The 27,723-nt window shown below is 43.0% G+C and overlaps 1 protein-coding gene across 9 annotated transcripts in view; it reads left to right on the top strand.

Moving 5' to 3' along the window:
- BCAS3 (BCAS3 microtubule associated cell migration factor) overlaps positions 1-27,723 on the top strand; it is a 344,925-nt gene that overhangs the window by 295,585 nt on the left and 21,617 nt on the right. For 5 of the 9 annotated variants that reach the window (XM_062012154.1, XM_062012155.1, XM_062012152.1 and 2 more), the window contains one exon: positions 26,219-26,386. In XM_062012154.1, coding sequence (XP_061868138.1) covers positions 26,219-26,386 — 168 coding nt within the window. Of the gene's footprint in view, positions 1-26,218; positions 26,434-27,723 lie in introns of those variants that run through there. The other 4 variants (XM_062012159.1, XM_062012156.1, XM_062012157.1 and 1 more) reach the window with 2 other exon arrangements.

Here is a 27,723-nt window from a genome sequence, read left to right as displayed (position 1 = left end):
TCCCAGGTGTCTTGTTTGGAGGTTCACCATAGTAATTTACAAAATATCAGGCCCCTTCCCACAGTACAATTGCTTTGTAGAATGCTTTATATTAGTGCATGCATTTATGTTGGTGACATTTTGATTTATTATGGGTCCCTCACTTGGGCTTTGTTTTTTTAAATGTCTCTGAGAAACATAGCTGCATATTCTGATTTTTCACAGATAAGGGTAGTTCTGAAAAGGATCTTATTAGGCACAAAAACAAAGTGTTGAAGCAGCCTCTCAAAGAATGACTTTGGTAACAAGTGCTTACATTTTACATCAGTTGTATTGTGAGTCTGAACTTGGACTGAAAGTCTCCTGCCAGACTCTGAGAGTGCAGAGCGCTGACTGGGAGCAGCAAGCTGCTCTAGAAGGCCTAGGGAAAAGAAAAAGGGCTTGCTGGATTTTGAAGGATCTGGACAGAGTTCTATGCTAATACTATAATATATTGATGCTTGGTGATTTAAAGACATATGAGCCTTCGGCGCTTCACACAAGTGTTGAGCAGCATGTCCAAGGGGGCTTCTCAGCTCTACAGCCGCCTCTCATGATGACCCAAAATGCCAAATTATGTGGATGTCACAAAAATGTCTCTGCCAAAAGGCATAGAAGTGATGGCTTCAACTGATAGAAACAGTAATTATTGGATTTTCTCTGTGATTGATGTCTGTTTATATACAATGTAGACACCAAATGAAAACGGAAGTCTTTGGTTAATCAGATATGGGTTTACAAACCAAAACTAAGTAATTCATGTGGATATGGTTGAATTTCCTCTTTTCCTGCAGACATTTTCCTTCCATCCTGTAGCTTAGATCTGAGGATTTGCTTTACTTAACTTTTTCCAAACTGAAACAAAAAGCAGTTTACTTCAGCATATATCATGGCAGCACTGTGGATTTTTCCTCTTCTGGCCTATTCAAACCAAGCCCTAGGCCCAGCAGTACTGAAAACTTCTGTGAAGCTGGAAGTGCAAGATTTAATGCCTTGTAACTTTAATCTGTCTCTGTAATAAATTATTTATGCAGAATGTGTCAAAAACACATATGTTGCAAAGCAGTAAAAGTTGCTGCCGTGGTGGGCGAAGGCAGAGGAGGTCAAGCTGCTGCCTGCCAGCTTCACGGGCAGGTGGCAGAGGCATCAGCTGGGATACAAGCTCTCTTCCTCTCTCCTCTCGTTCCTGCTTTCCCCACACTTCCCATCACAGCTGATGGGAGTCCTCTGGCAAAAGCCTTTTCAATCCCTTAGAAATACCATGACACCTATAAACACTTGAATGTCTTTAAAAACACTTTAAGCATTAGACCAATAGCTACCAGAGTATGAACAAGAAGGCCAGGAAAAGCGAGGCTAATAAATATTCAAGGACCAGTTCTCCTGCTGATGGGGAAAGGCACATGAGCAGGAGGGGAAAGAGAGTCCTGCCAGGCAGCCCCAGAGCTCAGTGTGAGGAGCTCAGTCCAACCCCTGACTCCATCACCTGCCTACTCTGCTGTCCTACAGGAGTGACAGGACTTCTGCTCTCTTCATCTCATTTTTCTCCTGTGAGATGGCAGGTAGCTCTGACATACCTAGTGTAGGATAAGTGCTGAGGGTGCCAGCCCAGTGTGAATCCCAGCTGGAGCTCAGGCTGTGTGTATCCATCGGCAGAAGCATGAGTAGCTTGCACAGAGCATTGTAAATATGAATTGTTGCTTAAGTGCCAAAATTATAATTAAAAAGGTTTTCTCTTTTGGCTTTTGTCTCCATACTTTCCTAATATTGTCATTTGGCAAAGCCATGGTGTCTCTCACAATGTAATTGCCACAGAACATTTCCTTGAAAGAGCAGCAACACCCCGCCTCCTCCTAACACTTGCATGTGGAAAGCACCAACTGTTTTATAGGCATTAGTGAATTATGCTTTTCAGTGCAAGGAGGTATTAACTGTCTGTACAGCTGAGACAGCTGTAAAACAGCTTCTGAGATGAAGTGACCTGCCTGAGGCTGCACTTCGGATGCTGTAGCAGGGGCAGGAGCTGCAGTTGTGCCTCTTGCAGAAAGAAAATACAGAGGCTTTCACAAGTCTCTGCCTGATTCTTTTCTTCCTTCTCTACAGGGATCTGTACATAGGAAGGGACCTATCTTCTCCCAGGGCAGCAACACCATGGGCTGCATGTTCATGCTGAGCCGTGTCCATGTGACACTGCCAACAGTGAGACCACACTCCAGCTCCTTGTACCACTGCCTCTGGGGTTGCAGAAACACCAGGCCTGCTCCTCTCCGTACTACTGGTACTTGTCAGGCATTTAGGTTAGATAGCCAAAGGACTATCCTACCACCCTGTTAAAGAGTGCCAGGTAATCCCTTTATGTAGTTACCAGCATTTCCCTGCCAGAGCATCACAACCTGCACAGAGGATGGCTGAAAATTACAGATGCCTCTCCTTTAGGGACTGAATGGCAACAAATACCTCAAAGTTCATTTTTAAAAGAGCAGTTGTGGTAATGGTAGAATTAGTAAATAAACAGAACAAATCTTTAAAATCAGTTGCAGAACATAGTTTCTATTTTTGGGCAAAACTTTGAAGATCTGGAAATTTTCCAGTTGTTTTGAAATGAAACCTTAAGTTGAAGTGATAGCTTTTGGGGATTTGTTTAAGTTTTCTTTTTTAATCTTTAGTACCAAGGAAATTAATCTTCTAGACAGGGGTTACGTTGAGGGAAGAATAGTACATGGGCAATTAGGACTTTTTGCCTCCTTCAGACTGGAGTGAAGTTTGGGGTAACCCAGGCTCAGGTCTTCAGCTGGCCTAAATTAGCACAGCTCCATTCAGGCTCCAGCTGTAGGCACATATTACTCTTCCATTGCAGCAGATCTCATTTATGACATGTTTTTAAAGCAGATCTGTGAAATGATCCAGCTTTAAAAAAATAACACTAATAAGGGTGTAGTTACATGAGCATCTTATCCCACAGCAAAGCCAGTTTAAGAGGCTCCCAGCCCTTCCCTGACCCTGCCTTCTCCTTCCAACCCCATGGTTCATTTCCCCTCAGCTCTGCTGCTGCAAGTTTTTGGTGTTTGTGGGTTTGGAGTTTTTTCTCCCCCCCTTTCTTGCATTGTTTCAGTGATCAAACAGAGCATGTTTCCTTAACACATACATGAGCAAAACACAGCATGCAGTGTGCTGTAGCAGAGGGATGGCGATGAGGGACAAAAGGAAGGGCTGGGAAGTATCTTTCAAACAGACTTTGGTGCCAAAGTTGAATGTTCCTGTAGCTACCACTAAACCCATATGGTTTTGCAGGGGTTTTAGTTGAAGAGCCAGGCAGGCAAACAGCTGTGTGGGCACTCATCGTACTGCCTGGGGCAGTGGGTAGGAGCCCACACCCTCATGAGTGATCACAGAATCACAGAATCATAGCATGGTTTGGGTTGGAAGGGACCTTTAAAGGTCATCTAGTCCAATCCCCCTGCAACAAGCAGTGACATCTTCAGCTAGATCAGCTTGCCCACAGCCCTGCCCAACCTGATGTTGAGTGTTTCCAGGGATGAGACATCTACCACCTCTCTGGGCAAGCTGTGATGTTGGCTGATACTTTGGCTCTTGGAGTTAGGAGTCAACAAGGCATATAGCACAGTTATAATCAGTTTCTGGACCTCTGCTGAATTTGGGCTGTAACTATTAGGTTGTCAAGTGAATCACCCTGATTGTTTTGTTCCTGACAGCAGCTCAGTTTCCCCAGAGCAGCATTGATGGAAGCACTGGAATAGAGGAGAAAGAGTCAAGATTTCAAGGATCTCAGAACAGTCTATCAGGAATTCAGTCTACCAGAATTCTGCACTACATAGCAATGAGATCAAATGCTTTCCTAACCTATTTACTTTAAATGTATCTTGAATATTAGTAATGATAAACACACAGATATTTAAAAAGCATGGTGCCTGGTAAATGTCTGATACAATATTTAATGAGCACTGGAAAGTTTTTTTATCCAACTGCTTTCAGTCTGTGGAATGTGTTTTCTCCTCCTTGTTTTGGCTGGATGGATCTTGTGGCTGATCTATTTAAGAAATAATTAAGTGAACAGTTGCAGAAACCACATGGTATCTTAGACCTGCAAGTGGTACAGATTAGGTGGAAACACCAAGCTTGCCTGTGTATGTGATGTGGTTATCAGTATCCACCAAAAAACATGCACAGATATAATTCCACATCCTTTCTAAAGAAGCTGAAAAACATGATGACATGTAACAAAACCTCCCTGGTGTTTGGGGGAAAGCAGCAGGGACTCGGAGGTTTACTGTGGCTGCTTGGGTGATATGGGGAGCTCCTATCCCTTGGCACTTGCTGGGTGAATCCCATGTCTGCAGTGCTTAGTGCTGGCAGTAATGCCCCAGTGTGGGTTTGCTTGACTGCTGCTCTCTGGGAGCAAGATGTATTACTCACTCTTATTCCTTTTTATGTTACACAGAGTAGAAACAAAAATCAGATATAAAGAGAGTCCATCAATCATTACTAACCTAAAAGATAGACCCTGATAGTACATCTTCCTTTTTCTTCTTCTTTCTGGTCTTTACACACAGCAGTGTACAATATGGTGCAGTAACACAAGATGAATTAAGTTGTTCAGATGCACAACAGAATGTAAAAACAACTGTCTTTACAGCCATTGTGCCTTGGCCAGAATACCTGTCCTCTGCATCCCCTGCATGTGGGTGAGATCTATCTGCCTCTCTCTTGGGCTGCTGGCTCGAATGGTCTGGATGTGACTAAAGGCAATGTAAGACAACATGTAGCAATTCTGGTTTAGCTGAATCAGGAAAAAAGTACTTAACCACACACCCAGGTGGAGGCAATACCCAAAATAGACCCCTAAGTACAAATTGGTACAAGTGGCTTTGCCATTTGGATTTCTTTTTGGTCATAATTTTTGTAGTAGTGCCAATGAGATTATGGTGGTAAGAGGTGCTTGTTTATGTTTGGTAGTTATTAGGATGTCATTTCTTTTCCAGTTAACATTTGTGTACTACAGCTGTTCACTGCAATCCAGAGGGGGTTTATGATTTGAGAATTCATGATAAACAAGGAATTTGAGCTCATGGGATTAAGCTGGATGTGCATAGGTTGTTGCAGAAGTGTTTGCTGGCTCTCCTTTTTTCCTGGAATTCTGTTGATACCAGATAATGTGATCAAAAAATTCATATTAGAACATTAGCAAGTGCAAATGCACAACCATATTCTCATTATTTAGCCTAATTTCAGTCCTTTGGATAAAGTACTTCATTTTTATCAATTCACAGGCATGGAAATGACAAGCCCGTTTATAACTATCAGTGACACAGAACAGCAGCTCCAAAAAAGCCATGGGATTTTGGAATCTGCACTGAGAAACTTTTCCATAAATGCCAGGAATAACATTATATTTGAATATTTAACCCTTACCCAGGCAATTTGAGGACTGGAAACCATATGTGTTTTTCATAATGGGAGCCAAGATGACCCTACATAAAGATAAATATAACTACATAAAAGCATTCAGGAAGGATGGTGTTGTGGTTAAGAGCTGGGCAAGGACCGGGGAGCTCGAAGGTCTAATCCCAGCTCAGCCACAGGCTTCTTGGGTGATCCTGGGCATGTAACTTAATCTCTGCATGTTTCAGTTTTTCCATTTGTGAATGAGAGATAATAATACTGCCCCACAGCCATGTCTGGAGGATAAACGCATTGCTGCTTGGGAGGTGTGGGCTTGGAGATGGTGACCACCAAGATATGCCTCAGCCAAGCTCTCTGCTGAGGGCATGTGCTACGCCGCCTTCACTGGTATTCACAGTTTTGTCTCTCCTTCTCTAAAGGCTGGATGAATAAACTCCTGCCTTAATTATACAGCATGTCAGACCAGGGGTAGCACACCTGAAGCCTCATCTGGGAGATCACATCATTGCCAAATGTTCCTCGTTTGAATGTAATTTAAATTCAAAAGAAACGAGGGGAAAAACTGAGAAAAGAAAATGGAAATCTGCTGTCGATGAGACCATCTGGTTTTGTTTGAGTGCTACCTAAGTAACTTGTGTTTATTGGTTATAGACTGGTGTTTTCTTTATATGGTCTCTGGCCAGGTAGCTGTTGTTATGTTTGTGCCTTAGCATTCACTTCTGACCTTTGTGAGTCTGCTCAGAAGGCAGAAACCCTGATATTCTTACAATTCTTTGAAAATACGGGATATTTCAAAGGAGTCAGCAAGAGAGACTTTTCATAATTGGTCATTGAGAATTTCCACTCATACTGTGGCTCCCATGGGAATATCATTTCATCTCTGCAGGAGCCAAGGTGACTGAGCTGATAGCTCATAGAGGTAGCCCATATGACTGTTAGCCTGAAGAGGAACCATGTTTGTGAGATAATGTCTCTGCTAAGGTGCTGTTCCTCCTCTGGAAAGGAGGCAATAGCCTGCTGAAGGCTGAACAGCCAGCCCTGGGCTTGTGCACCGCCTGAGCCGTGTAAGGTGCGGGGGAGCGTAATCGCCCATTGTTTGGAAGGAAGAGTTTTGATGTAATTATACCCTTCAGCTATTGCCACACTTTCCTCTCTTTCATCTTCAGGCAGGTCCACACGTTCAGATGTGAAGCTGGAAATGAAACACATCTGGATATCCAAAAATGACAACAGACTTTTATTTGCTATTTTTGGTATACAACAAAAGCTTTGTATCTTGCTAATTGAACATATGGGCTCTCAGTTGCTTTTTTCCCCCTGCTAAACTCCACTTTTCCATGTGTCATCATATGATTCCAACATTTGATCTGTCGAGTCCATCTTGGCCATGTGTTTGTTGTAATCTGCTACACATGTAGGCTTGTTTTTGTGTGCGTCCTGACCTCCAGTGAGAGCTGCAGTTGTTTCCATCATGGATAGTGTTGAGGAGTTACACATCCTTTTTATCAGTGTATTTGGCCACCGGCAGCTCCTCGCAGCGTGAATCAGGGATCCTGCCAAGCCTCTGAAAGCTCAGTGTTTAGGGGACCATATCTGTTTGTATTGTGATACCAGATGCTGGGTTTTTTCAATGTAACAGAAGTAGAATAGAAAGTTTCCCAAAAATAGAAAATATCCACAGAAGTAAAATCTATTGGCTCTCTGAGGGAAGTTGAGGGTTGGTGTTAGCTAGTTAAGAGTTGGACATTAAGGAAGGGATGGAGGTGGATGGCTGTTCACCGGTCACCAGACAGACCTATGAATGCTGGAGTGGGTCGGCATCACAACAGCTGGTGAGGAAAAGCAGCATTTGCTGTGCAGAAGGCAGCGTGCTCTTCAGTCTGTGACAGCACAGTCTGCAGGATAAGAACAGAAAAATTCTGTATCTGGAGTGGAAGACTGAGCCCTTCAAAGCAGGCTGTGCCATAAAATACCCACTGGGAACTTGGCCCCACTGTACGGATCTTCGTGAGACCCGATTCATTATGAATACGGGACCTCTTGATTAGCATGAAAGATTCGTCATCAGAAATTTTTTGTGCCTGTGGGGGATCCACTTACTTATTTCCAACTACAGCTCCAAATTGTTCCCATGCTTCATCATGGTTTGATTAGCTAAAATCTTAGAGTAACTGTTTGAGGCACTTACCATAACTAAAAAACAGGTGACAATGATCAAACCATAGGGTACGGAGCAGGGACTGCTGGTGCTTTAGGGTATGGAGCCTGTGTATGATTGGAGGCAACCCCATTACAGGTTCTTGAGCGCTGAAAAGATATATGATCTGCACGCTTTCACAGTGCTGAGCACTGCTCTATATTGTTCCCCAGGATAAATGACAAATTTATGCCAAAAAAAGAGTGATAACTGTGCATTTAATTGCCTGCGCACACACGCCTGCGTAGGCCCAGCCCATGCATCCATGTCACGTTACAGCTGTGCTAATAGTCACCTTTCTTGCGGTAAATATTGGGCCAATTTCATCACATTTGGTTTATGTTTATCAACACAGCACTTAAGCAATGGGGGTTTTGGTTGCAGTAAGGGAAAGAGTCCATTGCTGTCTAGCGCTGAGGTGAGGGAATGAGAAGCCGCATGCGGCCTGGCCTGGCTGCTGGCCCTTCTCTCTCCATGTCGCAACAGGCCCGCCCGACTGCAGCAAAAGTCAAATATTTGTACTTAAAGATGGAGCTGAGGCAATTTCCACCAGGAATGTGCCGTCTCTCATCTCTCAATATTGAAAAATATTACACATTCATGGTGTTGTTATTATTCTGTTCAGTTCTTGACGTACACTGACGAGCAATTTTGTCTTGAACTCCCTTTTCCTTTTTAGCCAAGAGCACAACATTAAACAAACCTGAGTTGTGCTTGAGGACTTTCTAATCAACTGCAGAATAAAGTCTGAAGCAGAAGTTGTATTTAACAAAATGGACTTAACAATTATTATTCATAAATGCACGTTATGGCTGCAGTTGTTTCACTTCTTTCTTTTACAACCCTATAAATTGTATACAGAACATAAAGGCTTTACTTCTTAAATAAATGTTTTGCAGCCACCATAAATTATCTTTCTTGCATTCATAATGAAAAAAAAATCACTGTTTGATGTTTTATATCCTCTTCCCTAAAATGTAAAATATGGTAGTTGGAGCCAGATTTTATCTCATTTGAAAATAAAAGAAGGTTCATTTCCTACTAATTTTTTTCAGTCTTAGGTTTGGAGTTCCCATGAAATGTTGCCTAATCTGCAAAGCAGCGTTACAATAAACTCTGCTTTATCTGAGGATTTGTGTTTGAGTAGTACCAGTGTTAACAGTCACCATCATGAAATAAGTTACGAACATAGCTTGAATCTCTTTTAATATTTTTTAATCCCTAATATTGGTTAGTTTTCATATATCTATCTATCACTGGCTGAATACTGGATCATTGAACTTTTCTCTACGCCAGCCCTACAAGGACCCAGCCCCAGCATTGCTGTCCTGGAAGCAGGCCTTGCTAAACTCCCAGCTCACTGGTTTGCAAAGCAAACTTCAGCCTTGTACTATTTACCTTGGCAAGAGCCCGACCAGATTGATGATCTGTAAAGTGGATTTGTTATTTGGCTGTTTGCTTTGGCAGCTCTTGAAAGCAGTTTGCTGATTACAGTCCCAGATGTCATTGCATACATTACTGTTCACTATAAGTTTCTTTTAAAGTTTTAATTCCAGCCACAAATACTATTAAGCTTTTTGCACCTTTCTGTCTTTAACTCATGGATATTAAATATCAAGAGCAGACAGCCTTGATTTCCTTCAGTTTTCCTCTCATTATCTTTGTTGGCCTCCTCCAGATGCTGCTGGCTTTTCCCCTGGTTCAATGCTGTGCCCATTTGTGCCACGGGTGGCTGCAAGTTGGTTGCACAGTTTTCTAATTGTAGGTAACCTGGAAAACTGACACAGCATTTTTATAAATTATCAGGTTTAACATAACCAGATGCCTGAGTGGAGAACATCAGGAGTAATGTTAAATAAAATCACTCTGTGTGCTGTTTGTATTAGAGTAGGCCTAAAAGGAGCATGTGTCTTCAGAGGTGATTTTTCTGGGTTATATCCATCTCTTCTAACTATTATCTCATTTTTTAAAGACTCTCAACCCTGATAAGCAATTTGGCAAATTGATGGGCTCAAAATCAATTTGTTTCTGATGTTAAGTATTCCGGTTTGACTCTGGTGCCAGCAATGCCTCTGTGTTCTGCTCCCAAGTGCTTCACTCTCAACCCCATACACACAACCATTAGAGTCAAGGAATACTAGGATTTTTTTCCATGTTGCCTCAAAGCATATTTGCCCTTTGCAAGCCCAGTAAGAGGCACAGAAAAAGCTCAGCTAGGTGTTTGCTGCTCACCTCCTGCAAGCACTGTAGGGCTGCCTTGGAAGCAGAGTGGGTATATGGACAAACAACTAGTCCTGGCTTTGAGCACCTAAACCGTCCTTTGTGGACTTTTGGAGCTTTTTATTTTCTATGGGGGGTACTTTCAGCTTTGAAATATTTAAGTTAAAGAAGTTAATTCACTTTAAGTTTACTTTTTGAGGGAAGGATATCATTGTAGTATTTTTGGCCACTGCTCGAAAATTTCTCTAACCCTTTACTATAATAAGCAAATTGAGCAGATTAAAGACACATTACACTGCCAAATGGTTTTTCTACCCAGGGTGACATATATTTTTTTTCTGTGGAAAAGGTTGTGGGGGTTTTTGTGAGCTGCTATGCTTTTTTTAGCACTTCCTGTTTTATTGTGTTTGAAGTGTCTTTGTGGTGACCTGTTGGGGTAAGATTCTTCCATATGGAAGTGTTTCTTCAACTTTTAATCATTCTGGTTTTTTTAAAAAAGAAAGATTTTCAATCCGATTTGCAGATGTCTCTGGTTTTGTTTGCAGAGAGCTTGTCCCACTCACTACAGTGTTGCAGACATATGCCTCATGATGAATTGTTTATACACAACATGAAGATGACATTCATGTACTTGCACTCTTAATTGTTAGATGCCTTCTTTAAAATCTCTTTAAAATATCTGTAGGGAAAAAAACCACACTTGTGTTTTAATGGGGTTTTTTTTTTCTCATCAGAAAATAATATTCCTTGAAAGATTTGATGTGAAACTGCCTCCACTGAATGGCCTTAGCAAAACTCCTGTTGGTTTTGGTGGAAATGGGATTTCACTAGTAGACCTCGATTCTGTTTTAGGTGTCTCTGAAGTCAGATAATATCAGGATAACAAGCAATTTTGTCCAATGCCTATTCTTCGAGAAAATTTTCCTCAGATTTTACATAGAGTCAGAAAAAAGGTACAAGTTTATTTTGAAGTCTATGAGAAAAAATTCTTCATTAATGTACAACAGAATGCATTTTCCCTGCTCTCTTCTTATTGGACTTGCTGAGTCGTAACACAGACCAGAATTTGGACCACTGTATTTGTATTATAGCTGTGTCCTGTTTCCTATTAGTTCTGACACTAACATCTGAATTTCAGATTTCTTCTTGTTTAGATTTAACTGCTCAATCAGTACATGCAACAGACATCTCAGGACCTCTCTGTAGCTGTCTGACCCGCATGGGGTACAAGGGCAAAATTTGGCATCAGTGCAGAAAGACAGAGAGCAAACCCTGCATTTGAGTTGGTAGAGCACAGTGTGTCTTTACACAGACAGCTGAAGCTGTCGATCAGGCATCTCCAGACATTCCCTCTGCATCATATCCTCAACGTTTTAACCATAAGAAAACTGGCTTTGACAGTATTTTTGAGTCCACATGTGAATACCACATGTTGAGGTCTCATGTCTGCAGTTTCACTCCTAATTAAGTGTAGATGTAAGTACTGGGTATCCTATAAGGTCTTTGGCTCTCTGCAATTCACCACAAGCATCTAATTTCCACTTCCTTTGTCTTGGATCTATTATTTATATGAGAAGGGTAGGTGGACTCAGTGGTTACAAGTTTGTTGGATTATTATGTTTCTGTAGCTGTCACCCTGTCAAAGGTCCTACAGAAATTTGCACTATGGGCTCGTGCGAGTTTATTAAGGGTAAAATCCCCTCCCGTGCCGAAGGTCTGTGCACCACTTAAGTCTTCCTAAGCCCTGAAAATGGGTCTTAAATGGTATATTGGCCTTGTGCCTGCTCTCAGCATGGATGTGAATTTTATTCTTTATGAACAGTGAGATTTCCAGCTCAGCTTTGTCTGTTTATCTTCACTGCTGTGAGTATTAGGATGGCTTCTCTAAACCTGCCTAAAACTTTTGATGCCACAGCCCCCAGAAGCTGAGACCTCGCAGACTTTCTGACCTAACAACAGGATGGTTTGAAAAACGGCAGCTTTTTGATGTAGATGGGCACAGCACTCATCTGGTTTGAATTTTCGAGGTGTTCTGAAGTCATATTGTTGGCTGCAGGGGGTCTTTTGTGGACCACCATATTCAGAGTGCGTTGGAAATTATTTCAGTAAGGGAATTCTTGCAGACTTCTTTGCATCTACCCAAAGAAGACCATACTGATGTAACTTCTTAAGGTGATGCTTTCCCTTGTCCCACCTAATGAACTAACATGTTTAGGTATGGGTTGGGGACTGACTTGCAAAGCTGACACGAAAAATACTGAATTATGAATTTGAAGGTCTTTATAATCTCTGGGCCTTCTTTCTGCTGTACCCTGGCAGGGCTTTATGGGCTCTGGGGAAAAGATGCCTTCAGCACAGCTCTCCAGTTTAAATATTTCACCAAAACACCTCCAACTTGTCCTACTTCCTCAGTAGTTTCCAAACAGTGTCCAACTAGATGAAAATTAGCCAGTGTCTTAGTTTTTAAAGCTACAAAGGTCAAATGTCTTGGAGAAACAAGGCACTAAGATGCTAATTCTGCACCTTGGAATGAGAAAGGTGGTTCTCTGCTCGATTAAGCAGAAAATGCAGGTGGTCTTAAACATCTCTAATTTTGCCTTCTGTTTGAATGCAATTAAACCAAAGCTTCTGTGACTGCAGGGATGACAACCAGCTTCCAGTGCAGTTCCAAATCAGTTCTAGTATCAGTTACGAGGCAAATGGCTGGGGGAGGGAGCCAGGGCATAGGCTGCAGGTGTGATAGCAGAGGTCCTGGGCTGGTCCTTGTCTGTCTGTCCCCAGTGCCAGGACATGCAGGAAGCTTGTCCTGAACTTCTGTTCTCACACTGCACCTCCTACACTTCTCCTCTTGGAATCTTGTTTGCCACGTTTTGGAGATTTACGAAACATGTGCTTTGGAGGGTTCCCAATTTTTTTCACAGCAAGAAAAGAATTACTCTCTGCATTGTAAAAAGGCTCACGAAAAAGTACGCTCCTTCTTTATAATGGATTTGCCTGGCACAACTCAACAATCCCCATTTCTCCTCACTTCACATTGTACTTTTATAGGGTATAAAAATGGTGTTATGATCCATGTTCCCAAACTTTGCCTCAGCTAGCAAGAACATCAATAAACATGGCTTGATAGACCCCAGAGCCGCAACACTGTTTCCCTCAGTGCTTTGAACGTGCCCTAACATACCTTTTGAATCTATTCTCCATATATGAAACTACTTGTGTCTCTCTTGACCTTTTAATGTGTTAAAGGTAATACTTGTGTGCTTAGGAAAAGTTACTTCTCCCAGGATACATTTCCAGTCTGGTCACTTACTGTACATAAAACTATTTTCTTTACTTCATCTCACCTTCCACTTATTTTCCTCTTTCCCTGATTGAAGTTAATCTGCAGATAGGGAGGTCAGTGTACCTGGAACTGGCAAAGGATCTTACTACATTTCTCTCCCTTTCTTTTTTCTTCGCTCTCTGTAAAATTATTATTGTTATTTCTTCAGTTCACAACTGAGATGATGGGCTGATGTTTGAGCAGTTACGTGCTCTGTTCCAGGAAATTCTGTCTTTGTTCCAAGGCTTCCAATGCAGAGGCTCCTTTCACCTTGATCTTTCAGCGGAGCACTATAACATTTGGCAAGTTTATTTGTCACATTTTTTTTGCTGCTATCCAGGGTTTTTGAGAGATTCCCCTTGGACAACTTCCACCTTTGAGTTCACCCACTGTAGGAAATACTTCTACTTGTATTTACAGAGCCACATCATCATAACTGGTGCATCCCTCTCGTATCTTCATCAACCTGGACCTGACACTCACTTGCTCACCTCCTTGAATTCACTTCTCTCCAGGTCTAAAGCAGGTTCTTCCTCCTGACACTTTGTGCCAGGTGTACTCTTAGGTGGCTTTGTGCTCATGGGAGGATCGTTGGGACACAGGGTTGGAATAGTGGTTGCTCTGACGGGCTCACAGATCGTCACTCTGCTGACAGAAGGGAGGTGGCTCAGAAGGCTGTCCAAAAGCAATCCCAAAAACCCCTCAACATTTTAGACTGGAAAAGGTGTAGCTCCAGCTTCTACCTGAGTTACAGGATTCTCCCTAATCATCAGATTTCTTTTTCCATGTTAAATTCCCCAGAAACTTGCGATTAGCCCCACTTCTGAGAGTTCACGGCGGCTTAATTCTACTGTAAAACTGTCAGCAGCGATTTTCTTGTTTTAAGATGGATTTTAGTTCTTGTACAGAACTACTTCTTGCTAAATTCCTCTTCAACCAAACACACTTGTCATTTCTCAGCCATTAAGACAATAAACTCCATCTTTGGATTTTTACATGCTGAACTTAGTTTATAATGATAGATACTTGTTTATAACACACTGAAGATTTCTGTTAGCTTTCTGGCATAAAAATTGGAATCTTCTCTTTTGATTTGCAGTCATTAGTAGCAGGTTTATCCTTTCAAATGTGTACAAGCTATGATTTAAGTGGAGTATTTATTGTCCACAAGAATGGTAGTCTGCAGCTCTGAGTTCATCTTGCCTTGGCAAGCAGCATGGTTATAATCATTGACCTGTTCACGTGGACTGAAGATAATTTCAGAAGAAGATTTAAGTATTGCAACTCAGAGATCACCAGGTTTTGATGCCAGAGTCCCTGGGGAGAGATGGGCTTTCCTCCCCTGATCGGTGGGGCTGTGTGTAACGGGGCAGCTCAGTCTCTGTGTGTGAGTGGTCCCGTGTTTGCGGTGGTTCTTAAGCCGGTTGGTACTAGAAAGTGTATTTAGAGGGTGCTATAAAGTGTGTGCAGAACTGACTGGCTGAATCAGGCAGGGAGAAACACCCATTTTGGCCATCCAGGATGTGGGAAGGGGCCGGGTGCTGGGAAAATTGGGGTGATTCTTCCTGGATTCAGGGAAATCTGTGGGGTCAGGCAAGGAATTGGGGCATCATGGTTTGGACTTGCAGACACCAAAATTTCTCCTTTGTCCCTCTCTCTGTGCCTGATCCATTTAGCTTTGGATGACCTCTGGTTGAATGGTTAATCTCAACTTATAGGTTGCATTGCTTCATAAATCACTGCAAAATCTGTCCTTGCCATCAGTGCTCTGAAATGGGTTTTATTGAAAGAAGAAAAAAGAAAATTGACTGTAAAAACTGGGTTCTTGTGTTTCTGAATTGGAGCACACTGCATTTCATAAATTAACAGCACTGTGTGAATTACCAGACTTTCCTCTTACCCTTGCTATTTTGGATTTTTTTTTTGCATTTGTTTGGGTTGATGCACCCACTTCTGTCCCTTTCTGCTTTTGTGGGAGATCCATTTATCTCAGTGATACAGATGAGAGTATATGGCTGAAGCAGTGAGACAGTTCCCTGGTGGACAGAAGCGTGCAGTGGATGGAGAGATCTCGCAGGTCCCTTTGGTCAGCATCTCCACTGGTGTGCAGCAGCCTCGTTCATCTGAAATCAAGGAGTTCCACTGAGCATCTGGCAGCAGACTTTAACCTTTGGTGATTTCTGTAATGGGAAGTCAGAGCACCATTATGAAGTTAAAAAATGGTGGTGTTAGTCGAGGGAGTCAAAGTCCTTGTGTGGCTCTTTTTTCTTTTAAGTAGTTCTTGCTTATTGCTGAAAGCTTTGCTTTTAGCCATGAATGGTGAGCTGCCTTTGCCTAACTCCTGTTTGCATTTGGAGTTGTTACTGCAAATTGCCAAGTGCAAACATGAGGCATGTGGAAGGGTAAATCTCCTGCCCTTTGAGTACAGTCTTTGCTGAGGATGAGAGTGAGATGAGTTAAATGACCGAAAGCCTTAGGCTAGGACATGCCAGCTGCAATAATTTTTTCACTCCATCATCTCACCTTGCAACGTCGCTCTGCCTTATCCAGCCACCAGATGTCTGATGGATAATGTAAGTGACAAGGGCAAAACCTCCTCAATGTATGCAGAGGAAAACTTCAGGCAGCAAGGATGGGTGTGCTGGCTCCTGACCAGCTGGGTCCTGCCTGTCCCTTCCAGTGCCTGCCAGGCTGGAGTGAAATCCCTCCTGTGGAACAGGGTTTGGTAGGAGTTCAGACCTTGGTGTGAGTCACCAAGTGCTCTGGCCCTTCTTCAGCACACACACTTAACTTTTAGCGTATATATATACTACCCTTAAAGTCACTATGGCTGTTTGCATGCTTAAAATTATAAGCATATATATGTTATAATGCTTAAGCTGGCTTGGGACCAGAGATTTCAGTGCTTTGTAGGTCCAGTCCTTGTTGGAGCTTAGTAAACTAGCTTGTGCAACTTGGCACGTGCTTTTAATGAATTCAGAATCGGGCCAAAAGAATTTATCTTCCTGGACTTGGAAGGCTTACAAGGAAACAAGTTTAAGGTTTTTCAAATTTTTATTATTTTCTAAACATAAAATTTCACATTTTTCTGTAGCCCTTAAAGAAACATATTTTCCTAGTGTTCTTGGAGGGATCTAGAGACTTGGAGCCAGCAATTTCCAAAACACCCAGAGCTGATGGAAGGGTACCTGGGACCTGCTGCCTGGGCAGGACTTGGTGGCTCAGGAGGTCACATCCATGTTTTGATACCTTCTAGGGAGATGTGATGTTGCACAAGGTTGTCCTCAGACAGAAGATTTCTTTCTGGGAAGCCCTGACACAGACTTGCCCAGTGACACTGGGTGAATTATTTAAACCTTGATGTTCCAGCTGTTCCTTGGTGTAAGGAATAAAGCTTTATATCAGCACAGATAACTCGTTTTGCCTCAGCTGGGGATTTGGCCCTCTAGGTATGTTTTACAGTCTCTTCTCCCTTCCTTGATCTTGATTGCTCAATTAATAAGTAGCAAGACTAAGTTTGCAAACCGGTTCCTGATGTTAGTGTCGCAGAATCCTTACGGCAGCCTCTCAGCTGCCCCAAACACAAACGTTTCCATCACTCTGGTTTAATACCTGAATACATCTCGTGCCCTTTGTGAAAGAAGTTAATACTTGTAGGAAGCTGTGCTTACAGCAGGCTGTGTACGTACTACTAGATATAACCTTAATAAATTGAATATTAACTCAGTGGCATTTGCTACAGAAAGTGCCAGAAGGTCATCACCTCTCTGTCATTCCCTAAGGAAAAGCTGATTACAACATAGGTATGTGGCAAGGAATTACATTCCTGACCTGGAAACTCCTGCTATAAATGACTCAAACATGTTAATTTCTACAAAGTGGTTGCAAGCCACAGATGCCTCCTGTTTACAAATGCTGTGAATGGTTTTGCAGCTCTGGGCTGGCAGTGGTAGGCAGGGAGATGAAGGCAGGGGCTGGGGTGCTATCATGTGCCTGCTGGGAAGCAAAGTCGAAGTCACCCTCCAAGCTCTTCCCAAACACCCAGCCAAGTGCCTAGTATCTGCAAGTGGGATTTATTTATCCTGTGTACAAGTGGTTATTAGACAGTAGCTTGGAACTGACGCGTACATTATCTCATAGTGAGGTAAGACAAATAAATTACAAGTTAGAGGCCCTGCGTGGGATTAGTGATGCACCTTAGGAAAATATTTTGGTTCCTATGTCAGTTGGGTTGTGAAATGTTTCTTCTGGAAAAGGTGATATAAGACCAGAGAAACGTTTGCTCTTATAATACAAAAAAATATTTCAGTTTCATTCTGAACTGGTTGCTAGTGATATAAACCAAATGTCACATCTCCAGAGCTTTGATGGCTGCTCAGCCACTTTCCTACAGACTCTCTTCTGCAAGCCTTCCCCTAGCTGATAAGAAACCACCGTGTTATCTTTGCTTGTTGAGGAACATTTCTCTGTGTGCATATTACTACAAAGAAGAAATTTGCCTAATGCCAGCAGAAGTCTCTGTCTCTGGTAGGCTCAATGTGCAGTGTGGGAGGTGTGAAGGATACTTGGGCAGGATTCAGGGCAGCACGAGGCCACATCCGTCTCTCCTGTGCCACTCCAGCCAGGCAGGTCTTTGATGGTGAAGCCTTCACCTCTCCTTTGTGGCAGGTTTAAAGCAGAGGATCTCCTGCCATTCAGCTGCAAAGCAACTGTACCCACAATGAACTTGGCCTTAATAAGCATTACACTCTCTGTTTCTGTTACCCAAGAAAGTGTCTCCCATTACAATTTGAGTGATATATTAGTATCTAGCACAGTTCCAATGTTTTTTCAACACTTAAGGTTTTTTTCACTCACATGAAACAATCGGAATTAAATTCCTTGGCTCATACAGTTACCACTAATTCTCAAGCAATATGACAAATCCACACTTGTGTCTCGAAGTGTAACATAAGATCATAGTTATCCAGAAAAGCCCAATGAGCTGTCAGATCTTTCCTTACTTGTGGGTAAATATGAGCCTTTTATAATCCATTCTGTGTCTTTTGTACGTGGATGTGTGTGTGTGTGTTTGCACATGCCATGACATTGATAATAAGCAAGATAAATCTTGCTGTTTTCTTAAGGGAAGTAATACATTATTAAAGCCTCTCCAGTGGAACTGGCATATGTGTGCCTTGCAAAGTGAGCTTGCTAGGACAGGGTATGCCTGCAAACCTCTTCCAAGGATTTCAGAAGTGAATTTGACAATAGAAACAAACAAGCAAATAACGATCGTTATGCAGTGTCACAGAAGTACCAGATGTATCCTTGCTGCCTCTTACACAGCTTTTCCCAGGGCAGTCAATACAAAGACTTCAGCATCATAAAATCATGGCTTTCATTCAGCTGAGAAGTAAAACAAAATAAAGACTCATCAAAAAAAAAAAAGCCTCCACTGAGATTTAATGGAATTCATTGTGTGCTTAAATTTCCTAGGCATTCTTGAAAATCCCAATAATCATCTTATTGTAAGCTTAACTAAGTCATAGCTCTTCAGAGAGTGAGAAACTTTACTAGGAGAAAAAAAAATACTGGATTCTCTAATTTTAACCAGGACTGAGGATTATAAGCATGTGAATACCACAAGAAAACGTTTCCAACCTTGCAAAAACTAGAAAGGGCTGAAGATCTTTCGCGAATCCTTTTTTAATGAAATTTCCAGACCTAGAGGTTGAAAGAACATCAGGTGAAGTTTCTGCTGTGCAGCATCGTACCTGGTAACAGTCACCCACCCCAAGTCCCCTGCCTTGTGCAGAACTCTCTGAGTTTCAGGATACTCTACTTTGCATCAGGATTAAGTGTAAAGAAATGTTAATCTCTGAGGGGGCTTGGGGCTGATCATAGCATTCCTGAGTTTTTTCCAGGCGTTCTGATTCTGTGAAGCTGTGAAGAGTGAAAAGGTGCAAGAATCTTGTCATACTCTTGGAAATTAGTTGTATTATGAGGGAGCATTTTGTTTTTAAAATCATAGCATCCAGCGATACTGTAGTTTCCATCTCTTTTTACTTTAAGAATGCCAAGTAAATTGCATCCAGTATTGCAAAAAGAATGGACACGGTTATGTAATTTTTCAGTGCACTGTATTGGTTAGGTTGTGACTGAGCTGCACCCTCCCTGTGCCCACAGCAGAGCTTGTGCTTGCCCCCAGCATCTTGTCCTTTTAAGCAAGATGACAAAGTCCCGTGCTTCTGGTGCTGCGAAACCACGGCACCAATTTCCCCCATGACACCAAACACAGATTTTTGGCATTTTTATCTTTTAAGTCCTGCTTTGGATGGATGTCACATCCTGCCTCCAGTTTTTAAACCATCCTGTCTCTCTACCGTGTCCTTTTGCTAACCTCTGTGCCTCTGGGGAAGCCAGGAGCTCGGCCAGAGCTGCAGGAGCCCTCCGGAGGGGCTCTGGCGTCTTAGTTCAGCTTTTGCCAGCCCGGGGCTGTGGTGACACTCGGGTCCCTCGTTTGGTGACCAGGTGTATTACCAGCGGGCTGGTGTGAAGCTGCAGTTTGGATGGCATAAAGCAGAGTTGCAGGGAGCATTCGAGGCAAAGGCAGAGTTTAATAAATATACTTAATCATTTATGTTTTGACCTTAACCCAGACTCAGACACAGAAAGCGGAGAGTTGAAAACGTACTTTGTCAAGGCTCCTTTGGCTGCTGCAGTGGTAAAACAGGGCAGCCTTGCTCTGAGGAAAGGCAGATCCTTCAGAAAGGAGAGTAAAAGGTCAGAACTAATCCAAAAGGACAAGCAGTGTATGTCTGTGTATATATTGGGTTTCACATATGAAATCCAGTCATGATAAATCTGATGGCTTTAGAAACATCTACTTTGATTAATGAAAACATAGTTCCCATAGACCACGGGTTTCATACTTCAAAGTTCTCCTGGATTTAGGACCTTAGGTTTTGCTTATTCATATAACATGCAGGAAACTATTTTTAAATGAATAAGGGAGTTTAAAAAAAAAAAAGACAAGGCAAGTGTTTCAACATCGGTGGTACAGATAGGCTGGATAATAAGGGGCAAAATTAACAAACAACAGACATTTTATTATGCATTTTACAATAATGTTTACATTCTTTCCTCTATATTTGTTTTTCCTTGAAAAGATTTATGTATTTATTAAAATATCTCACTGCTCCAGCTCTGAAAATCGCAGCCCAGCTCACATTTGAAAACCTTCACGATGGCTGTGATCGCTGGCTGTGTTCCTAATCATCTGAAACACTTCTACAGAGCCTGTGGTTAACCCTTTGTGTGGGGCTGGAGGAGACAGCGTTTGTTGGAGTGCTGGGGAGGAGGAGGAGGAGAGTGAGATGGTCTCTAAGGACTTGCTGAGCTCACACCGCGGCACCGCTGTGATCCTGATGGTTGCCATCCCTTGCCTTGGCCACTGTCCCAGGCTGGGGAGCAGGAGCACATGGCTGCTGCTGCATCAGACGTGGGCAATGGCTGGGCAACCTCCCGGGCCCACTTCTCCAGGCAGCTGCATGTTTGCTTAAAACTCATTTAGAAATGATGACAGAGGAATAAACAGTAATTTTGTTTACAAGTCTGTAGTGCACTGAGGAGGGATGCAGGAACCTCTCGGCCTCACTTAGCCAAAAGTTCAAAGGGATTTGAAAGTGTTCATTGCCTGTGGGACTGGGTACCCCAACTGAAGTCTTCATTAATTAAATGCACTCACAGGATACAGAGCTGGTGAGTAATGTCCTGTTTATAGCAGAACTGTGAGCGATTCTGGAAAAAAAAGGAACTCCGTGGGAGGGAAGATGACAGGGAAATAGCATTGCTTGCAAAGGCTGTAGCTCCCGCCGTCCTTTCCAAAGACAATAATTATCATTCACACCTTGACTTAACAGCCACACATGGAGGTGAGTTGTTTCAAAGTCCTGTCACACCTAAGCTGGTGTACACATACAGTGAGAGAGCAGGGAGGCAACTTGTGTGCTATGTGTTGGAGAGGATCAGCAGCACGTGCTGCTGAGCACGGGCACGTGGTCAAAAATCAGATACGGGGCAGGTCAGGGAGATGCCACTTAAATAAGACCTTTGCATAGGTCTCAGTTCAAGCACTGAGAGCTGCTGCTTTGTGGCATTCCCCCTGGAGTAACAAAGTTATGGCGTGGAAGTGAATTGGCAAACCCTGTAGGAAAGTTCAACCATTAATATTTAAACGGGGTATGTTACAATTTGACTCACTACTTTGGGCAAGGAATTTCCATACGCTGGTTCCTCACACGCCCATGGGGTTCTCGCTCCTGGCCGAGGTTTTTCTGGGCAGCTCTGTCGTGTGGTTAGTGATGCATCCGGTGCCAAGCGGATCGGGACTCCCTTCAAAGTCTGTTCCTCCTTCTGAAGGGGCCAGGAAAGGCAGGGACTTGGTGATGGGCAGCCCCTCCTCTCCATCCAAAACCGTCTCGGTCGCGCCCCAGGATCTGCCGTCCCTGGGGGTCGAACCCTCATCCCTTTCATGAGAAGGATGCATCTTTTATCGGTTAAAATTGGCAGGTCATTTCCTCTCCTATTTACTCTTGTTATTTTTGCTCACACTTATGTTGCAATATGCAAGGTGAGGCTCAAAACTGTCAAGCTCTTTAATAGAACCATTACTGTATTTTTGGAGAACGTACTCTTTTTGATTTACTGTTCCTTAGAAGACAGGAAATGGAGCTACTTGATTTCATATTTTAAACAAAGCCATCCAGAGGTTTAATGAAAAAAATTTCCCCTGGCTTTTGAATTAAAGGGCCATGGTGAAAGATTTAGCTTAGCTATTTTGACTTAGAAAAATAACACACTAGAAGCATTAAAGTATTTTGTAAAAAACACTTTTTACTACTAGATTTTTCAGCGAGGAAAATGAGCTTCTCTGGGTTTTTTTTGCTCTTGGTTGGTAGGGCTAACTGTGAAATGAAAGGATGTTTCCACAGTTTGGGGCTTTTTTTCTTGCCTTCTGTAGAATTTATTTTCCTTCTATATTAAAAGCCTTAAAACAATTTCAATGCAAAAGACAAATCCTGTGCTTCTAAGTAAGACAATTTGGCATGAGCAATAATAGAAGCTTTTGTCGTTAATAAAATGCGAGAAACATTGAGCAGGAAGGCGAGGGACTGATTCTGCTCCCTCCAGCAGCAGCGTGAGCAAAGGGCAGGGCTTGTTGGGAGGCAAATGTCAGTGGAAGGACAGAAGTGGGAGATCAGTATCAGGAGAAAATTAAAGTTTTAATAGGAAAACCCTGTGTGTGGAGCAGAATTAGCTTGGAGTGTTTGGGGCAGTGTAAAGCTAAACACGCTGAGATTGCAAAACAAAGCGCTTTAGACCGAGGTGTTTGAGCCAAGGTTTCTGCTGGTTCTATTTGCTTTGATTTAGGGTTGTTTTTTATTTGTGGATCTGGGACGGTGCTTGGGCATCATATAGAGGAGGCTGATGGTCTTAATGTCCACCCAGTTTCATCTTCAGTAAATAGTGAAGTGAATGTTCTGCTGGCCTGAAAGCACCATGCAGAATAACGAAACATTTTTTAAGTCAGTGGGGCGTTTATTTAGTGATTTAATGACGTTTCACCAGGATTTCACTAGTAATTGTTTGACTACATAATTTGCTTCTATCTGGAGTTGTTTCTAAATGAATTGCTCCTTTTAGGCTGGGACCTGCTCTGCCATAAAAGCTGTATCAGGTCTGGGGGGCAGAAGAAAGGCCAGGCTTCACACCTCAAGGCCTGATACTGGTGGCTGTCAGTAGGATTTCAGCGGTTTGTCAGTAGAGGCAGGGTGAAGCCTGCCTTCTCTCAACCCTCCAGTAATCCCTTGAATCAGCAGGAGCTTGTTCAGCCACACTGGTGCTGCAGTTACATTCTGGCTGCGGGTTGTGAGGGTTTTGAGAGCAGGACACTCCACTGAGGTTTATTTGTAAACTTCTCTCTGGCTGACGATGGGGAATTCGATACGTTATCAGCCGAGATACTGGGATTGAAAAGGGGAGAGCAAGGCAGCCAGACAGAGATTACAATTTAATAAATAGCAGAGATATGGTTAGCTGCTATCAGTGTAAGCTTAATGCCATTAGCTCGTGTGCCATTGGTAACGGTGTACGTAGGGCAAAGCTCCCAAAGGGTCTTGGGGAGAAAGCAACCCACCTGCCATTTCATGCACTTCATAGAAGACTTTTCCAAGATGTAAAAATACCCAGGACTTCATCCTGCCTTGAAAAAATGGTTTTACTGTGATACTTCTACTGTCTGCTGATGCGATGGCAAGAAGAACAGGGAGGTTCATGACAACCGTGTCCTGTTTTTCCTGAAACAGTTTTGTTTTACATCAAAGAGGGACAGGGACTTACGGTAGGAGAAGACCTACCTGTTCAATCAAAGTCCCATTTTCTACCCCCACACCATGAGAAACCTCAGTTCCACACCTCCATCTTCAGCTTTATGTGGAACCTATTTTATCAAGGTGTATGTTGAATAAGGAATTTGTGGGTTTGTTGCAACCAAGAGCAGGTGACAGAGCACTGACCTCCTCTGCTCCCACTGCCTGCTCCTCACAGGCAGAGTGATCCCCTGCCAGACCCAGTGGTGGCTGAGGAATCGTAGCTGGATGCCTGGACATGAATTGTGTTGCCAGATGTGTGCTTCTAAGATGGAAAAGGAGTGAGAAGGGAGGAAAGATAAAACTAGAGCTTCACCAGCCCCACAGGTTTTTTTTGCAAGAACACTTTCTGTGTGGTTAATCCCTCTAACCTGTATTTGCATTAACACTTAAAACCTCACACGTTGCTGCTAAGAAGTTTTGGCAGCTCTTGGCCCTGATTGTGGAGCTAACGCTGCACTTGTCTCCTTTGCTCTCACTCAAGTATCTCAGGAGCCAGAGACCAGCTCACTATGAAGTTTCTGCCTGTACACACATGCAGGCATCTTGGCAGAGCTTCAAAAGCCATTTGCCTTATTTTTCATATGTCTGCTTATAGGAGCAGAAACACTCTCATTTCTCACTTCAGAATAAGGGCAGACACTAGTAAAGAAAAGATTTCTCATCTCTGGCACAATGCTGCAAACCTGTGGGAGCTCGTTGTCTCCCGCTGCCACCCTGGAGCTTTGGGCTGCAGGTTTAAAAGCCCTGATAGCTCTTCCAGGTGCATCACAAGCAGCTGAAATCACTGGGGTCTTGGAATATACACAGAGTGAGAGTCTCAGGGTGGCATGAAACTGTAGAAGGGCGACTTGAAAAAAGAAGCTTTAAGAAAAGACCGAATTTTGCCTTTCCTCCTGCGGTTAGGATAGCTGACAGTATGGAAATGTTGCAGAGACTTAAACATCATCAAAATGACTTTGCCTCCTCACTGCATTTTCTCAAACAAGCTTCAAGAACCCTTGCTCTAAAACAAATTAGTAGACTGGAGTAACCTTATAAATCCAAAGACCCATTAAAAGTTGAAATATTTGGTCATTCCTCCTCTTGGTTTAAACTGGGATTCATCCAGAGTTCAAGTGCATGCATCACAGAAGAGCCACGGTCCCATTTTGTAGAGGTCCATTTTAGTGTTGATGGTTTTCTAGTGCCAGGAATCTACTCTGCAGGCAGGCAAAGAGATAAATCAAAGCTGTGCGCGCCGATGAAATTCAGGAGCCAGAAGTCACCATTGCAGCCCATATAAATCCCTGAATGCCAGCCCTGGTGCTTTTGTCCATGCCATTAGAGTTCAAAATTATCTGCCCCTCTTTGCTGATGTATGGATTAACCGGCTGCCCGAGTGTTTACTAACGGTTATCACCCGGTACTTTGGCCGTTATCAGAGGAAGGGACGCCTGCCGCGGGGCTTGGTCTCTCACCCTTTCTATTACCACCTGTCAGTGGCAGGGAGTGTGCTGTGAAGCTGTACAGTCACAGACTACAAGTGTAGATAGTTTCTGACGGCTGATCAAAGGGGAAAACCAAAGGCCTGATAACGAGGACGTGTTTCATGTACTTTTAACTTTGAGAAACATTGGCATTTGCATTTTTTCCCCTCGGTAGGCTGGCAGAAACCAGGCACAATAAATGCTGCATATTCAGTTACCTAATAGTGGAGTAAATGGTATGTGCTTGAAGCAACAAAGCATAACTGTAATCTTGTTCCAAGTGGAAATGATTTAAGTAAGCCTTCACAGAAGACTTGCTATATAATAAAGCAGAATCATTTTAATTTGTACTTTGAAGTGATCTCGAATTCAGAATCTAATCTTTGTGTTCAGCAGAACATCGTACCCTGCTGTGGATGGGGTAACAACTGCAAGTTAAGGAATTGGGTACGTGCGCTCCGTCACAATCACCAGTGTCTTCAGGGAAACACTGATGATGAAAAGAGTCTCTGTTGAGCTAAAATCTCACAGTGCAGGGACAGAGAAAATCCACAGATATCCCAGATTGAAAGAAGGGCTCGGTTTTTCCTTTAAACACCAGGCAGAAAGCAAGCCAGCCCTCCTTTCCTCCTCAGTCTGCCACACCATCGTCCTTCTCTGCTCAAAAGCAAGGAAGGGATTTTAACTAAAATCTCTGCCCATCAGCAAGCACAAAATGACTGTTTCCGTTGTTCGAGATGAGAAGGGGGAAGAAGGGTGCTCAACAGCAGCCCAGTGAAGGACAAATCAACTTTAGAAATCCATTCTGGCTGTCTAACATGTACTTAACGACACGCATCCAGTTTTGTAACGTTACACGCCATTCACATCAGTGTCGTTGTGGCGGTTTCCCGACTCTCTCTAGTGTGAGGCCAGAATTGGGTCTGTGTTTTTAATTTAACCTTTTTGTTTACAGCTGTTTGGTCAAAGCTTCTCAGTACTTCAAGCTCTGCTTGCTCCCACTGTGCTGTTAACACCAACATTTGAACTAACCTACTAAAATTAGCTATTCAGGAACTCAAAACGCAAGGGCTTCTTTCTTTTCCAATGCCGTAAATAATATGTGTGGAAATACTTTGGTCCCAGGGTCTCCCAAACGTCTCCCATTTGTTTGTTGAAGGTGCCTTTGACCGGAGTGTGACCTTGCTGGAGGTGTGTGGGAGCTGGCCTGAGAACTTTGGTCTCCGTCACATGTCTTCCATGGAGCACACCGAAGAAGGCCTCCGGGAGCGCCTGGCTGACGCGATGTGCGAGTCTCCCAGCAGGGACATAGTGGGATCAGGAACAGGTACAAAGAAGAGGTGTGATCAGAGATCACGTACAGCTCACCCAATGGTGATTTTTTATTTTGATTTTTTGTTTAAGCTTTGCTCTTCCTTTTCTCTGTACGCTGCCTCTCTGATTGATTCACTCTTACGGGGGTTTCAAGGGCACTTATTGAAAAGGAAATACTGGTAGATCGCATCAACATAATCTGAGGACCCTAAAGTAACTTGAAGAAAAACACTCATGCTTGAAGCTTCCTTACTATATAGCTGGTACAAAGGCTCTCCTCTCTCCCCTGCCAACTCAGGAGCATCTTGAGCTTCTGTGCAGATTGCTGCCCTTGCCCACCCTGCTCCAAACGATGTCATAATCACACATATCCTCATTTTGTGTCCTGAGTAGAGCCCCTGCGAAGCGCTGGTTCTGTAATCCAAATTAATCCATCTTCATCAGTGTCCATTATATTGATAAATTATATCATCTGTTTAAGTAAATGGCATGGCACGTCAGAGATTATGCTGCTCAGAAGGGGCCCCGTGGTAGGAGATGCCCAGAAACGTTAAAGCACAGTAATTGCAGTTTTATTGTCTCCATTAATTTTGACGTGTTTTAAAAAACACCCTCTAGTAAAAGGACTAGGCCTATCTTTGATCCATGCACCATTTGTTTTGTGACCAGCAGCTAAAAGTAATGGTGGCTTCTAACATCAGCTGCCAGCTCGCTTGTCAGTCTACTGGCAGCTTGCCTGGGAAGGAAAAAGAGGACAAGCTCTAGCAGAAACGTATGGGAATGTCAACCTATGGACGTTACAGGAAGGTTGTGTAGAGCACAAGCTGTCTCTTCCTATTTCTGTTGCCTTTGTGTATTACTGAGGGCCTTGTGCTGCTCTGGGCTCTCCCTCAGGTCATGTATGTTAGGGGAAAGGTGAGGGAAATACTTTCACCAAAAGCTGAAACCATCTAGACATGCCAAGTTGAGGTAACTGACTGGGCCAGACGTGATATTGTATTGTAAACTGAGAGCTGTCAGGGGCAGAGGTCTCTATTTTCCTTCCAGTTTCTCCAAACACAGCCGATAGGAGCAGGTGCCAACTACTTTGGCATGAGATTGGTCTCACAGTACTGCAGGTGTAAAGACAGAAAGAAGTTGTTTGTAGAGATGCCATCACTGAGCTAAAATTCATCCAAAGATTTCTCCCTGCTTTTATTCCAGACACATAAATGTTCATAATGAGTGTAAGATAGATGCCATCTCAAAGCAGTAAATGTAAGAGGCAAAAGTGAGTAACTTGAGCATTGACCCCGCTCACCCCATCCCACCACCCTCCTCTGGCTGTCATTACACTCTTTTTTCCTGCCT

Source organism: Colius striatus, chromosome 20 (assembly GCF_028858725.1).
Source record: "Colius striatus isolate bColStr4 chromosome 20, bColStr4.1.hap1, whole genome shotgun sequence".
In the NCBI taxonomy this organism is placed as follows: Eukaryota; Metazoa; Chordata; class Aves; order Coliiformes; family Coliidae; genus Colius; species Colius striatus.
The sequence above is the reverse complement of the archived record's forward strand: the minus strand, read 5'-3'. Positions and strand labels throughout refer to the sequence as shown.